The following is a 16,688-nucleotide window of genomic DNA, read 5'->3' on the forward strand; positions in this document are numbered from 1 at the left end:
GGGGACAAAATCTCTTCACAAGGATAGTAATAACAGATTTTTTTGATCTTGTGGGGACATGTTTTGGTCCCCATGAGGAAAACAGCTTATAAATCATATTAAATTATATATTTTTTTAAAGTATAAAAATGCAATTTATTCCTGTGATGGTAAAGCTGAATTTTCAGCATCATTAATCCAGTCTTCAGTGTCACATGATCCTTCAGAAATCATTCTAATATGATGATTTAAGAAACATTTCTGATTACTATCAATGTTGAAAACTGTTGCTGCTTAATATTTTTGTGGAAACTGTGATATATTTTTATTTCAGGATTCTTTAATGAACAGAAAGTTCAAAAGAACAGTTTTTATTTGAAATAGAAATCTTTTGTGACATTGTATATGTATTTGGGTACATGCATATTTTTGTGCCCAAGTGCATTATTTCCTTTTAAAATAATTTGTTAAATTCATGACATATATCACTTTATTCTATAAAACCTATTTAGTCTGAATTCATTTTTAGTACATTTAAATAATACGTATTATTTTATGGTTTGTTATCCCAAAATATCAGGTGGTGTCCGAACAAATGAACAGACTTTTAATTAAAAATTAAAAGCTAAATACTATATGCCATAATTTTAGGTTTGAAACCTTTCATATAAACACATTTTATAAATATTAGTAGTTTTAAAGCAGTTGAGATAATTAAAAAAACTTTTGTCCAGCAATTTGTATGTTCTCAAATGTCAGGGTGACACAACTGCAAACATGTCTCTTTTATTATGAATTGAAAAGATAATAACAGTAAACATGATAACCCAACTGATCCTTGTGTCAGAGTGAAAAGGTTTGTAGATCTCTTTGAAATACTGGTAAAACTGCTTATTTCAAGTTTGGGTAGTTTGATACACTTTCCATGTCAGGTGGTTCAACTATACAACTATTTGGTTGTACGACCTGACACAAAAACACGCAAAAAATGATTTTAAACGCTTTGAAAAAATGTTATTTAATGACTGAAACTTGTTTAAACACATTCATGACTCATTAAAAACACCTTTTTTGAAGCTTTATTTGTCAATGACCATTTACTGTCACTTTTGATCAGTTTAATGTGCCTTTGCTGAATAAAAGTAATAATTTCTTTAACAAAAAATCTTAATGACACCAAACTTTTGAATGCTATTTTTGAATGCTTACAACAAATGGTTAAAAAATATAGTGTAGGTTTTCAAAAAAGCATGTGACAAAATGTAGTTTGGGCATAAAGTAAGGCTGTGCTTTGGTTTGGTCTTGTTTGTGTTGATTGTCCGTTCTCCTGTTGGATGTTGACAGTTTTATGTCATGACCTCTGGGCCAGCTGTTCATCCACAGGTTTCTTTACAACTGTTTGGGGGAACGGGGGCTGGGGTTACCCTTTAATGTGAACCACAAGTGCTGAAGGCCTTTTCCTGCAAATTATAACCAGCCCCATCCTGGCAACACACGAAGCCATGGTTTCTGCTTATTTCAGCTCTGGAGATCATGAGCAGATGGAAGAAATCACTCGTAGGTGTTGCTCTGCCTCGTTTCCTCTGGGCAGAGGGTGTGTTTGTGATTGTGTATATACATGGCACACTAAACACTGAGAAGCTTTGACAACGTTTCAATGGTGGTGTCAATCAGAAAGGCATCAGGGCTGTTATCAGTGTGTCCCGCCGGACAGGCTTTCCTGCAGGGACTGAACTCATCTGATTCAGAGAAGAAAGGAGAACTGTGACAGAGAAAGAAAAGTGACTGTGATTTTTGTTCTGCAGTATTTTTTGAAATGCAAAAATGCTAATAAGGAGGAATATATAAAGTATGCTCTGGCCAAGCTAAGATACTTGATTATTATAACTTGATTATTTACACAATGGCAAGACAATGAACAGGATAAAAAAAATAAAGAGCTAAAGTTTGCTTACTTGTCAACTTTTTCAACCATAATTCCGCAAATCCATTTTTAATACTTGCTGATACCAGCGCTGTTGTTTCTCAGACAAATTATGTCACTTCCTGGAGGATGATGTCATCAAGGAACTGGCTTTTGTTAGTTTTGGGAAATGACAAACCTAAGAGCAGGGGAAACTGATATTGAGCACAGTATCTATAAACAGTGCTACGAAGTATTTAACAGTATTTTGAATTAGTTCATGTTTTCAGTTTTTATTATAATTTTAGGCAAGTTTATTTATATAGCACATTTCATACACAATGGAATTTCAAAGTGCTTTACATAAAAAAGGAATTTAAAAAAAATCATAATTACAGCAGATGCACAGGAATTAAAAATAGCATGCTTAAAAATAAATAAAAGTAGAAAATAAAAATGGATATAAAATGTATTAAAACAGTTTAGAATAAAAATAACTAAAAAAGGTTTAGTAGTTATGTTGTTTTTGTAATTGTGTGTATATATATATATATATATATATATATATATATATATATAGTTTAAATAATCTCATGAAAACATTTTAATTACAGAAAGAAAAAATGTGTAAACATATGGACATTTCTTAATAAATTAATACATTTTTATATTAGTATGTGCAGCATGATAACAATTACATCTGCTCCTCAAGGAAATGAGTTTAAATTTATTGTCACTTGATTGTGAAACAAACTATAAATTGTGAATTATAATATTTCATCCGATATATCCGGAATGACCCATGTGCAGATGTGTGAGAAAGAGCCCATAGGGTTAGGATGGTGCAGGCGCAACGAAAGAGGAAAAGAGACTGTTCGCATATGCGACTGTGTGTGTGTGTGTGTGAGAGAGAGAGAGAGAGAGAGAGAGAGAGAGAGTGGGGGATGAGCGAGGGAAAGGGGCCGGCCCTTCACACAGATGTGAAAGATTAGGAGCGTCTCATTTTTCCAAACGCTTTAGCCATGGAGATTGAGCCTGTCAGGACCTCATGTGGGAAATAAGCTTTGTTCAGTGTCACAGTTTCTCTTGCGTTTGTTGGAAAGATGTACGAACGATACAAGCGGAGGTATAGTTTGTGTGCCAAAGGAGAGAGAACTGTGGATGTAGTTTTAATCAAGGTAAGGGGATCTGAAAGGTTGACATTCAGTGCTGTTACATTGTGACTTTATATAAAATGAATTGTAGGTATTAAACTTGAGGTCTTTTACGCTAACTTTTTATAAATCATTAACAAACAGTACAATGCTTAACATAACTATTTTTAGTTGAGTATATAGTAGTTGCACATTTTGTATTTTGTTAATATCAAGAAATAAGTTATATATACAATGCTATTAAAATGTTTGTATATATGTTTATATATATATATATAATATATATATATATATAGCTTTATAAAAACAATGTAAATGTTTATAAATGTAAATTTATAAAGACAATGTCATCTGCAGACATAGTAGCTCAACTTAAATGTGTTCTCAGTTATGCTTCACTCAAGTCTGAACTTTTTCTTATAGTTTCTCCTTAAAGTCTTATGTAAAATTAGAGATTTGTTGCAAGAATACAGTGTTATCAAATGAATGTGGACACCATTGCTCATTAGATGCATTGATCTTGGAAGATTGTGGTGAGAAATGTTTGAGTTCAGGTTGAGATAATCTCAGAACTGAATCTCGTTTATGATCTTTCCTGTGTACTGCATGCACTGATTATAAGTGGTGTATGTTTTTCATAGGAGCCAAAGAGTATTAATAACTTGCAGTGTTTTTCCAATCTAAGCACAAGTTTCTGCTCATAGGAAGCGTCTGTTCTTGCAAAATGTGATAGACATGTTCTTTGGCGTCCCGTTCAGGAATCTCTGCACTCAGCTGTTCTTTCTGAGCGCCCAAACGGTGTCATGTCTTATTTGTTGATTCATAGTTCTTTTGTTGGGTTGAGACATCTGGCATTCACACATTATGGCATACAGTCTGAGAGTGTGTGTATGCGTGTGTGCACAAGGTGCGGCTTGTTTTCAGCTGTTTAATGTGGTTCAACAGACAAATACCCTGAAGCACTGATCTGACAGTTCGATCGCGTAATGAAGACGTGCCGCTTGATTTGTCTTTAAAGCCATTAGCACAGATGTCACTGCTTTCCAACCTCAAATCATAAGCTCTCAATAAACTGTCGAAGTATATGTGTTCAATGTTATCGCCTTAAAGCCTTTGTTTTTCTCAAATGTAACACATGGCAATTCATGCCTCATTTGATTCAGTACAGTTGATTCAATACACTTGAGTCAATATAAACAGAATTCATAGTTTTATTGTAAGTGATTCATCATTGCACATTATTTCAAAGAAGTGCAGTTCATGTCTGTGTAAAAATGACTCAATGACTTTCCTTTTCAGGTGATTAATCTCTCATATTTTTCAGCCTTTTTCCAAAGAGACCACTTTCCAAATTCAGGTTAATTACTGATTGATAAATTTAGTCACACTCCACACATTTTTCTCATTGAATGTGTTTTTAACTCAGGAATACTTCATATACTACCATTCAAGAGTTTGGAGTCTGTAAGATTTTTAATGTTTTTGAAAGAAGTCTACCAATGCTGCATTTATTTGATCATAAATGCAGTGAAAACTGTAATATTATGAAATATTATTACCATTTAAAATAACTGTTTTCTATGTGAATATGTTTTAAAATGTAATTTTTTCCTGTGATCACAAACCCTGAAGTGAATTTTCAGCATAATTACTCCAGTCTTTAGCGTCACATGATCCTTCAGAAATCATGCTGCTTAATGTTTTTGTGGAAACCATGATATGTTTTTTTTCAGGATTTTTTTTTTTGATGAATAGAAAGTTCAAAACATACAGTAGAATTCTGTAAAAATGGTAAAGTTTTTTGTCACTTTTGATCAATTTAATGCATCCACCCAAGTATTAATTTCTTTAAAAAAAAAAATAAAATCTTACTGACCCCAAACTTTTAAATGGTACTGTATTTTTTGCAGTTTCCACCGCAGGAACTTTCCCCAGGAACTAGGGACTTTGGGGTGTCACTTGGTGTGTTGCGACCGCAGGGACTAGGGTCTAAATGAAGTTTGGGGTAAAAATTTCCCCCTCAAAAAGTCCCTGCTCACGAGGTAGTACTTTTTCAAAGTTCAGGAACTTTTGGGGGTGGATGCTGATTAGTTGAGTTCATGCAGAAATTTATTTCAACCATCATTTTTAAAAGTCTGTTGTGGTGCGTGCAGTAAGAGTTGTTTGCTATTGGAATCAACAATGGAGTATAAAAAACACGATAGACGGACCGACGGCGAGGTTCAGGATTCATTAAAGTCCCGCTGTGGTGAAAATCAAGTTTTTAATATTGTTTATATGTCTATGTGGTTTTTTTAACATGCTTTAAGACAAACTATGTGCAAATTCATAAGTCAACACCATTGCTGAATATTTTCTCTTTAAAACTGGTTTGAAATCGCTGGTGTTTCTGATATCCCAAACTACCTTGTAACCAATCACGTCAACGTGCCGGCGGGCTTTAGCATATCATTAACTGACCGCGCAAGGGAGTCTCAAAAGAAGGTTATCCCAGTATATTTTTCTGTTGATATGAAAATCGTGTAGATTTAGCAATATGGCAGGTGTCTGATGTATATTATGATGTTATGATGAACTATATGCCTTTCTCCGCTGGCGTTCTGAGTTGTTCAAAGCGTTTCTAAGGATACTGATTGTTAGAAGGCAGCTGTCTGACTCTGACGTGGCGAACGGGAACAAGGTTTGTGTAGCATTAGCAACACATTATTAGCTGTTTGATAACGTAGTCAAGCAAAACGCTAATCATATTAATTACTGTTATGTGTCCGATGTTGTAAAGAGCGATACCATTGTGCAGTGTTTACCTCAGTAAGTTGACCGAGTGGATCTCTGAGGTCGTGCGAGTGAGTGGAGGCGGGGCTAATTATCATATTCATAGATCCGTGTATATTAAATGAGGCAAGGGTGTAGAGTTACATTCAAGCTATTTTAAGGCATTAAGATTTTTTTTTTTCACAGGAAAAAATGTTTAAATATGTAATTTTTGTTTTGTTGAGTTTTAAGGGATAAAATTATTGACTACAGGGGGACTTTAAGCTTATATATGGAGGACGAAATCCAGTGGGAACTGGAAAGTCACGCGCAGTCCTGCGTCACTGGACTAATTTGCCTAATCTTCACAGTACTTGAGACCACGACGGAAACTCAGACAGCAACAGGTCTGGGGGAAAAAAGTTCCTGGAACTAGTTGTTCCAGTAATTTCGGTGGCTATAGTTAACCCTGGGTCATTCTAAACTCTGTGTAAATGGAATCCTGGGTTATCTTGCTTCACGTTTCACACTGCTCATAATTTACCCGGGGTTAAAAATTAATCCTGGGTATTCGTAAACTGACGTTTCACAATGTACATACCTAAACCCTGGGTTAATATTCTTATTTGCTTATGTGCGGTGTCAATGTCATTGATTGGATGAACGCAGTACGCAACCTGTTTACATAAAAGCTCTAGCATTGCGCATCCTCGTATTGACGACTGTACTATCGAGTTTATACTGAATGGACGTTTTGGACTATAAGGGTCTCATGTTCACTCAAATTGTTGCGGTTTCTGTCAGCATTTTACATTTTTCCTCTCAACCGCTGAATTTACTGATTATATACAATGCGCAGTGTTTCTGTGACTGTCCAAAGCACACAAATATGAGTACGCGATTGGTTGTCTGTTGCTAGCTGTAACAATCTAAAACCGTATCGTTTCACACTGTTCAAGTTTGGCACCACAATGCGGGTTTGGAGCAGGGTTTCATAACCCTGGGTAAAAAGCAGTGCTAACCCCTAAATTACAAGTGTGAAACGTTCCTTTACCCGGAGTTAAAAGCGGTGTTTATAATGACAATAACCTGGGGTAAAACGCGGTGTGAAAAGCCCTAATGACTTCAGTCTAGCACATTTGATTCAGTACATTTCTCTAGATGGATTTAAGAGCCTTCCATTCTTAATGACTCCTAAAGACTGGATGGCTGTTGGATTGGAGCAACTCCTCTGGGAAAGCTCAGATACAATGTTTTGACTGTAAATGGAGTTTGAGCATGAGTGTGTGTGTGTGTGTTTGCGCATACATGTGGAGGTCAAGAACTGCGTGAGTCGAAGGGGCGTCTCAGTTTGGTGACAGTCTGGGAGCCGCTGCTCAAATCCTAACGGTTTCCTTTGGCTCTTAGCCTGGAGAGAATGATGGAAACGGGCCGCTGGCCAAGTGACTTCATAGCGCTGTACTGCAACTAAAAATCACCGTCTTTACAATCAGTGCAAACTGGAGATTTTGAAGCTTTGCACAGATTTAAGACAGAGATCTCGGGAACAAAAAAATGGTCCTGTAGGAACATAGCAACGTCAGGCACAGAAATTAGATTCAAAAAATGTCCCACTAACTGATTAACGTGTTCTTATCGTGCCGTAAATTTATTCCCAAAGCAGTTGCTTTTGTATCACAGCTTTTGTTCCCTCTGCATGCATCGAGAGCCAGCGCACAGTCTGTGCAATTTCAAACCAGATGTGTTTTTATTGGGTACACTTCTGAATGTCTGCTGGCACTGCCTTTTTGGTTTCTCCCCTAGCGCCGCAAATATGCAGTGAGAACAGCAGTGGTGCCAGATTCTGGAAAGGGACACTGGGCCATGTTTGGCTCTGAGTAGACTTCAGGGGCTGGGCACATGTTATGGAGGTTTGAAACTGCAGAGATATGTGCAGTGATTTTAGAGCATCATATAATATAGGAATGCAGTTTTCTATTTGATGTTACCATGTGATTTTTCTCCTTTGGATCAGATTGGAGAAAGACAGGAAATGCCTCAAACCTGCATTGCCTGCATGAGCACCACAGCTCAATGTGTCAGGAGCATGTTTGTTAAACGCTGCACCATAGCTCTGAAAGTTTGCCTTTTGCCATTATTTATTATTTCATGTGCATTTTTCAGAAGGTGCATTTTGAACTGAGTATTAGGATTAGTTCGCTTTCAAATGAAAATTAGCCCAAGCTTTACTCACCCACAAGCCATCCTGGGTGTATATGACTTTCTTCTTTCTGATGAACACAATTGGAGAAATATTAATAAATATCCTGACGCATCCGAGCTTTATAATGGCAGTGAACAGGGGTCACGAGTATGAACTGAAGAAAGTGTCACCCATATCCATCTATCATAAACATACTCCACACGGCTCTGAAGTGTTAATAAAGGCCTTCTGAAGGGAAGTGATGCATTTGTGTAAAAAAAAAAAAAAATCCATATTTAACAAGTTATGAAGTAAAATATCTAGCTTCCGCCAGATCGCCTTCCATATTCAACGTACGAAGAAAGTGTAAAACTCTCGCAGTTGAAAAAGCTTACGCTACGTCCTACACCTTCCATATTCAACTTACGGAAAAAACGTAACTTGCGCGACGCCAGTTCTGTTTTTTTCGTAACTTGAATATGAAAGGTGGTCTGGCGGAAGCTAGATATATTTAACTTCATATCTTGTTAAATATGGATATTTTTTTTTACACAAACGCATCGCTTTCTTCATACTCGTTTATCCGGCTCACTGCCATTATAAAGCTCTGATGTGTCAGGATATTTATTAATATATCTCAGGTTGTGTTCATCAGAAAGAAGAAAGTCATATACACCTAGGATGGCTTTGTGTAAAGAACATTTTAAAAATCTAAAATACGTGTTTTTTTTTTTTTTTTTTTTTTTTTTTTTTTTGTGTTTTTTTTTTTTCCTCACTATAAACAACCCTTTGTGGAATTGAAAGGTTCAGTGGATGTTAAAGTTTCTTCATGGAACCATCAATGCTAATAAAGAACATTATTTTTAAGGGTGTAAACTATATTATCGCAGGTTTAATGAAGTCCCTCTTTATCTTATATATTTGAATGTTGTTCTTTTGTGTACATATAGCTCTGATTGCATTGGATTTTATATTTATCTCCAATTAAGTATTATATGTTACATATGCCATTTTTCACTCAAAACTAAGTATTTTTTTTACCGACTCAAATCAGTTTAGCTGTTTGTAGTTTGCTGCTCATTTCAAACTTTACCATTGAATCAGTATACATCTATTATGTCAAAAAGGTTTTACCACTTTAAGGGCCAGATTTACTAACAGCTTGCACCAGCGCAAAGCTTCTTTTAGCGTTAAAAAACTACTGTCAGGAAAGACAAGCAGTGAAAAATTAGTGCTGAAAAGGCATGAACAGGGTTATTTTTGTGGCTGACCTTATTGCATATGCATTTGTAGGAGTTTCCCTTTCAGAAACAAAATTTATGGGAGGAGAGTATTTAAATGAATCACGCAACACGATTTACTAAGGTTTGTGCTCGTCAATTTACTGGTATTTGCGCCATTATTTACTGCCAAAAAAAACATGCCGTAAACCAGATGCTTATTTGCGCTGCTCTTGGTAGATTGCATTTGTCATTATGGAAGTGATCTGGCTGCGTCTGTGTTCTTTAATTTGCACATCGTCAGTAGATCAAACGCTGAAATTTCCACTCCCATCTGTGAGGGAGTTTGTAAAAAAAAAAAATTTTTTTAGAAAATTGCGCTCTCATGCTAATTTGCCCTATTTAGTAAATCTAGCCCTAAGCTTTTAAAAGGTCAAAAGTTTAGGGTCCGTTAAAAAAAACAACAACTTTTATTCAGCAAAAATTTAATTATTAAATTCAGTGACAGGATTTCTATTTCAAATAAATGCCATTCTTTTAAACCTTCTATTTATCAAAGACTCCAGAAAAAATATATATCTTGGTTTTTACTAAAATATTAAGCGGCGCAACTGTTTTCAATATTTATAATAATACAAAGTGTTTCTTGAGCATCAAATCATCATATTAGAATGATTTCTGAAGGATCATGTGACACTGAAGACTGAAGTAATGATGCTGAAAATTCAGCTTCGCATCACATGAATAAATTATATTTTAAAACATATTAGAATAGAAAACATTTACCTTAAATTGTAATAATATTTCACAATATTGCTGTTTTTTTTTTTTTTTTCAGAATTTTTATCAAATAATTGTAACCTTGGTGAGCATATAAGAGACTTTTTTCAAAAACATTAAAAATCTTACCAGCCCCAAACTTTTGAATGGTAGTGTATGATAAAGGGCTGTAATTGTGCATAATTTATTATAATTTTGTTTTCGCATATCATCTCGCAGTCCACATTTAATTTCTTTACAGGCTGTCTTTTTACCCCTGGATGAATGCATATGATTTTAGCGTGAGCAAATCTACAATCTAAAATCTTGAAAGGATCAATTCATCCAATGAAAGCATCTCGTACACTTTATAATTACACAAACCCTCAATTTCTCATCTCATTTATAGTTCAACCGCTATAATTGTCATCTGTGAGTCAACAATACAGCTCTTTTCATTTATAATCTTTTTACGATCACAGTATTTCTTTTTCGGCAGCAGTGGATGTGAGATATCATCACACTATACTACAAATAACTCAAAAAGAGCGTGTGATTGTGCTCTCTGGCCTGTCTGTAGGCAGGGTTTGTGCTCGGGACAACAGACAGCAGTGTTCTCCACACTTCCTGCCTTCCCAGAGGCACACAGTCGACAGTCAGAGGCCTGGCATGGACGTGCTCATCAATGGAGTGTTGTGCATTGTTAATTGCTTTAAAACTGTGCATGGCCACTTGGTTTTTGACAGGCTCGAAGGGTGTGAACATAATTAGTCCCAGGCCAAGATGGAAACGTGAGCTGCTCCTGGGTCAAATCAGAAGCGATTTATCTCGTTCGTCCTTTTTCTTCACGTTTTTCTCCTGTATTCCCTCCCTCTTGGTATCCTTTGTTGGCCATCTTTTTCCCCCGTCTGATCACCTGTGTGACCCTGTCGCTGGATTGTAACAAAGGCGAAAGAGCTTTTCACTGTGCTTTCCAGCCGAGTGAATAACCATCAGCGGTGCAGGTCGCTTTTAATACAGGCTTTCTATTGTGGGAGATTTGTACAGGTTGCAGTTCAGTACCAGTACTGGCCGTAACATGAGATCTCTGTAAACATTTCCAATAGACTGTATGCATGTATTCACCCTTTCAGTGCTTCAGATCAAAAGCTGACATATAGTAGGCAAGCAGGCATGACAGTGTTTGGGACTCTTTAGTATAATACAGACTGAAACTGGACTTTGAAAAAGGAAATACATTATACTAGATACACAAGAAATGCAAATACTGGCCCTGTTTACACCTGGTATTAAGATGCGTTTTAGTCGATCAGATCACAAGTGAACGAGGGAGACAAATTCCCGTTTACACCTGGTGTTTTAATCCGTCTCTTGTGTCCACCTTTACTCTCTTCTGTCCTGATTTCTTCGAGGGGCGGGTCTATGGGAGGGCAAATGTATGGGCTTTTTCAGATCTTTCAATCTAATGGACAAAATAAGCTGAAGCAATTTACACATGAAAGCACTGGAGACGATGGACAAAAAAACCCTGAAAAAATACGGAGAGCGTTTCTGCTCTTACAGCAGCAAGATAGACCAACGCTGTGAGTGTGTGTTAGAAATCAGAAATGGTGAGAGAACATTGTGCTTGGTACATTTTTTCTCCTCAAACCAAACTTGAGTCTTCACCCAACAAAGTTTAAATCCCGTCTGGCTAGCGCGCTTCCCATAATGTTTACGCATCAGTAGACGGTCTTTAGTGGCTGTTCGAACCATAGACTGTAAAAAAAGATGGACAACGCACCTTCACTCTCTTCCATTGTTGATAAGTGAAGCCACCAATGTCCAAACATGTCGCTGACATCTTGAAACCTGAGTCTGCGCAGTAGTGAGCACGAAGTGGAGCCGCGGTTTCAAGGCTCCGCCCACACTCCCGCAGAATCAGTTAGTACATTTTATTGCAGAACAACTCATTATGTCGGTGTGAAATAAACAGTTATGGAAATGTAGAAGTTAAAGCTTCATCCCGTTCCGAGAAAAATCCGTTGATGCTTCAGTGACTACTTCACTCAGAGAAACTGTCAGTCTCAGCTGTTAATCATAACGCCACAGTCCCGTTTTGATAGCATCGTATAACTAACTAAAACCAAACTTATTTACAAAAACAAACACTTGAACTTGATAAAAACTACATAAAATGTCAGAAAGCATCTTTGAAAAAAATGTATTTGAAGTGTAATTTGATTTAGTTTGTCTCACATCCCATTAGATTACATAGAGAGGGCGGGGTTTATAACCTATACTGCATTCAGCCACCTCGGGGCGATCGAGATGCTTTGGCTTCACTTTTCAGGACTTGTGCTGCACACTTGGTTTGAACGCATTCGACCACGAGAGCGTCTACACTACGAAAGCAATCCGGTCGAATGCGATTTAGACTACCTCTGGAAGTGGTTGAAAATGGACAAGCTCAAAACGTTTTACACCTGTATTTAGCATCATCCACTTGAGATCCGATCGACCAAAATGCATCTTAATACCAGGTGGAAACAGGGCCCAAGACTTTGCTTTTTAATTCCAAGCTATATGTGACTTAGTTTGCTTAAAACAAATGAAGAATGGCAAAACGCACTTCCTTCTATAGTTCTTTTTTATGTTAACATAAGCAGTGTGATAAAAGACAATTATGTTTATATACACTACTAGTGGTTAAACGGATCGTTGTTGATCCGTGATCCGTTCGGACCAAGCCCCACGGTTCGGCACGCATGTGATTCCCGGATCAATTGCAAGTTTCACCTCAATAGAGTAAAAGGTTATCATTTGCACGTGTTTTGCCTTGCTAGTTTACACATTAAATAGATATAAAACCAGCGCTAGAAGAGGCAAAAGAGGATTTAATTCGGTAGGCTATCTATCGCGCGCCATGCTATTATCGGTGCGCACAGAAGTACAAGGCTCGCGCGCACACACAGAGAGAGAGAGATGCGCGTTTCAGATAGTTCGCGAACTCCAAATTGATTTCTCTTTTGCGTCCTCAATGCACTTGGATGGACACATACACGCATTATGTCAGTCAAAATACCCCTCAGCAAGTATTCTCGTAAACACATTTGGTTATGTCTTAAGTGAACGAGGTGAGAATTCGGATGTGTATCTATTGGATGTGAGCGTGCATGGGGTCTTACTCTTAAAGTGACAGCAACCTATAAATACCTGCTGTTGTCTGTCATGTAAATCAAACAACATAACACAGCTTTAACAAAGATTAATCTATATTAAATGTATTCAGTGAACAGTGTCATTATTACATTTCTGTACATGAAAATTAATACTACAATTAGACCGATTATACTTTATTTGTAACTTTATGTTGTATTTATCTATTCTTGTAATTGGTGTACAGTATTTGTTCTTTTTACAGTCTGTTCACGTGCCTTTAATAATGTATTAGTTAGGCTAGTAGTTTCTGCTGTGGTATCGGAGTAGTTAAAGTGGGCTAAGTAATAAATGCAACGTTACCCCCCACCCCCCAATTTATTTTTATTTTTTTTGTGCTGATCCGAAAAATGATCCGATCCATGACTTAATAACCGTGATATGATCCGAGCCGTGAGTTTTGTGATCCGTTGAACCACTATACACTACCGTTCAAAAGTTTGGGTGTGATTTTTAAATGTTTTTAAAAGAAGTATCTTATACTCACAAGGGCTGCATTTATTTGATCAAAAATACAGAAATATTTAAAGTAATGCTTTTCTATTTTGATACATATTAAAATGTAATTAGTTATTTTCAACATTTTTCAATGTTGAAAACAGTTGTGCTGCTTAATATTTTTGTGGAAACTGATAAATTTTTTTTCATGCTTTGATGAATAGAAAGTTCAAAAGAACAGCATTTAATTGAAATAAAAATATTTTGTAACATCTTTTGAATTTTTCCTTGCTGAATAAAAGTATTCATTTCTTAAACAAAAAACAAAATAATTTTTGATCGGTAGTGTTTAATAAATAGTTGTATTTACTGCTATAATAATAAATGATTCTGGCTTAGGGTACGTTTACACAACAAAGATGCACTGAAAACAGAAAAGTTTTTCCTTTGCTTTTTTCACGTACAGATGACAACGTTGTCAAAACAATTTTCAAAAGTTTGTGTTTTTAATTGAAAATGGTGTCGTGTAAATGAATGGTCAAAAACGTGAAAAAAGTTTTTGTTTTTAGCATAATTCTAGACTATTTGTCGTACGGCTGCTGTGCAACAATAACATAAAGTACAATTTGTCCAATGTGTTGCCACAAGTATGCTTCGGCTATCGGCTATTATTAAAAATGAGCCACAATCAAAGCTTTTCAAGAGTGCACACCTGTGAATTTCATATAATTATACCAGTTTTTTTAGCCTATAGTTAGCCTACATGCTAATGAACAATGTTACGTTTAATATGGTTCATTAGCATTAAGTTTTCTCCCACAGTTTTCTCTTTTCATCTTTTAGCTCATAAACATGCATTTGCTGGAAATTAAGGCCAAACAACAATGTAGTTTTCAACACATTTATACTGATACTTTCAAGACTATTTTTATTTATTAATTTAGTTTTTTTGTATTTATTTTATTAAACTTAACTATGGATTAAGGCAGGTAATTCACTGTAGCGCACAACTTCTCTTTGCTTATTGCTTTATTTTACAGCACACTCAATCATAGCTTATCTTATTTGAGCTGAATCTGCTTTATATGCTGCGTTTTACCACTGCAGCCTTTGTTTCTTCGATGTAATTGGATTGAGTCCAACCAGAGGTATAGTTTGTTTGGATGTCTGGCTTGTGGGGACCATCTCAGCATTGGATCCTGATTGCTGAAGCCTCTGTTGTCCCTCAGGGCTGGTGTGAGGTGGTGTGTGGTCTATGATGAGCGAGATGCAGCTGTTATGGGGTCCACAAACCACAGACTGAGCTCAGACTTCATATATGTTGCAGTCTCTGAGCATATGTGAGCGAAGCTGCTGCCTCTGTTACCATGTTGCCTATGCATTTATTAGCAACTTTCACTGACCTTTTCAGCAATTAGAAAGAAATTGGGGGGTGGGGTTGGGGGGGAAGACATGCATCTGATGTTTATTTATTTGTTTTTTTTTAGTATGTCAAGCAACTCTTTCCAGTTAGACAGTCACATGCATAAAACCATATCTTCCTCTTTCTGTCTCCAGATCCACAGAGACAAAGACGCGCTGTGTTCCAGTGTTTCCCAGAAGAGACACAGCCTGTCCACAGGTAAGATCACACATCCCTGCTATCATTGTCGATGGTGAAAAGAAAAACTGTTATTTACGTAGTTAGGGTCTAATTTTAGCTTGTGGCTTTTTATGGATATATTATACAAACTACTCAGAAGATCATATTTTCATTTGTAATTTAATCCTGTAGGTAAATAAGGCAACAGAGAAATATCAACTATAAATATACACTACCATTTAAAAGTTTGGAATAATTCATATTTTCTTTTATGTTTTTGAAAGAGGTCTTTATGCTCACCAAGACTGTTCAAAAATACAGTAAAAACAGTAATATTATGAAATATTTTTAGAATTTAAAAGAACTGTTCTCTATGTGAATATATTTTAAAATACAACTTATTTCCTGTGATGCAAAGCTGAATTTTCAGCATCATTATTCCAGTCTTCAGTGTCACATGATCCTTCAGAAATCATTCTAATATGTTGATCTGCTGCTCAAAAGTATATATTATACTAAAATGTTTTGACTTTTTGACTTAAAACAGTCTAATTTTATGATCTTAATGCTTTTTTATGCTTATGAAGTAAGCTTAGCAAAATGTTAAGGTCATTTTCTATTTGAATCATTTGTGAGTCACATGGCTCATGCACTTCATGTGATGAGTGTTATTTTATGTGGCATGTGTGCTCACTTATGAGGTTCCATGACTGTCGGGATGCTGTCTATGTAGGCAGGATACAGTAAGGCTGTAATGTTAGTCATAGTTCCTTGAAGCAAAAAGATTTCCACCCTCTCCCTGACCCTTAGAGTTGAACAGGCTGTTTTGACTTTTGTACCTTTAATGTTGGCTAGCTTCTCAGGAAGGCAGGAACTTTGCTTGTAAACATTGGAGTGTGTCTACACAGATTGAACTCTGTTAGGTCCCAAATGAAGTATGAAACAGAAGATAGTAATGGCATGTGCTTGTATAGATGACTTTATCTTTACTTGTAAGTACTCTGTCGACTGCTCGTCCTTCAATACACAAGCAGCGGTTGATATTAAAAACAAAATGCATTCAAACCACAAACATATGATGCAGTGGTGAAAAGAGAGATCTACTGTTTAATGAAAAGTGAGAGTGTTTTGTTTGTCCTGTTGTGAATATAAGTGGCCTATAGCTCTTTTTTTCCAGTTATACTCTCCTGACTGGATTGTCATGAACACAACTTAGTTGGAATCACTGCTGTATTGTTATAAATGCAGGAAGCAGGTTGAGACTTATTGATCACATGAAACCTTTTTTCAGCATTTAACAGCCTTGCGTGGTTGTGGTTTCATCACAGTACAATGCTTTGAAAGCCATACTGAACATAAAATTTCAGTGTTTGGTGTTCCCGGTCAAAAAAACAAAACAAAAAACGGCCTTGTAAATCACTTGTTATTGGATTCAATCTTTTTTTCAACTTGTTTTCTTCCAATTAGGACATGTTTTGTATTTCTTTTTGCAACTGATTGATCGTAGGCCTCATTGATCTGA

At 36.2% G+C, this 16,688-nt stretch overlaps 1 protein-coding gene across 8 annotated transcripts in view; it reads left to right on the forward strand.

Annotated features, from left to right (window-relative positions):
• The window catches only part of LOC127515560 (A-kinase anchor protein 13), a 109,375-nt gene that overhangs the window by 41,070 nt on the left and 51,617 nt on the right, over positions 1 to 16,688 (forward strand). For all 8 annotated transcript variants that reach the window (XM_051899359.1, XM_051899362.1, XM_051899364.1 and 5 more), the window contains one exon: positions 15,142 to 15,205. In XM_051899359.1, coding sequence (XP_051755319.1) covers positions 15,142 to 15,205 — 64 coding nt within the window. The remainder of the gene's footprint in view (positions 1 to 15,141; positions 15,206 to 16,688) is intronic.

This window comes from Ctenopharyngodon idella, chromosome 7, assembly GCF_019924925.1.
Source record: "Ctenopharyngodon idella isolate HZGC_01 chromosome 7, HZGC01, whole genome shotgun sequence".
NCBI classification, from domain to species: Eukaryota; Metazoa; Chordata; class Actinopteri; order Cypriniformes; family Xenocyprididae; genus Ctenopharyngodon; species Ctenopharyngodon idella.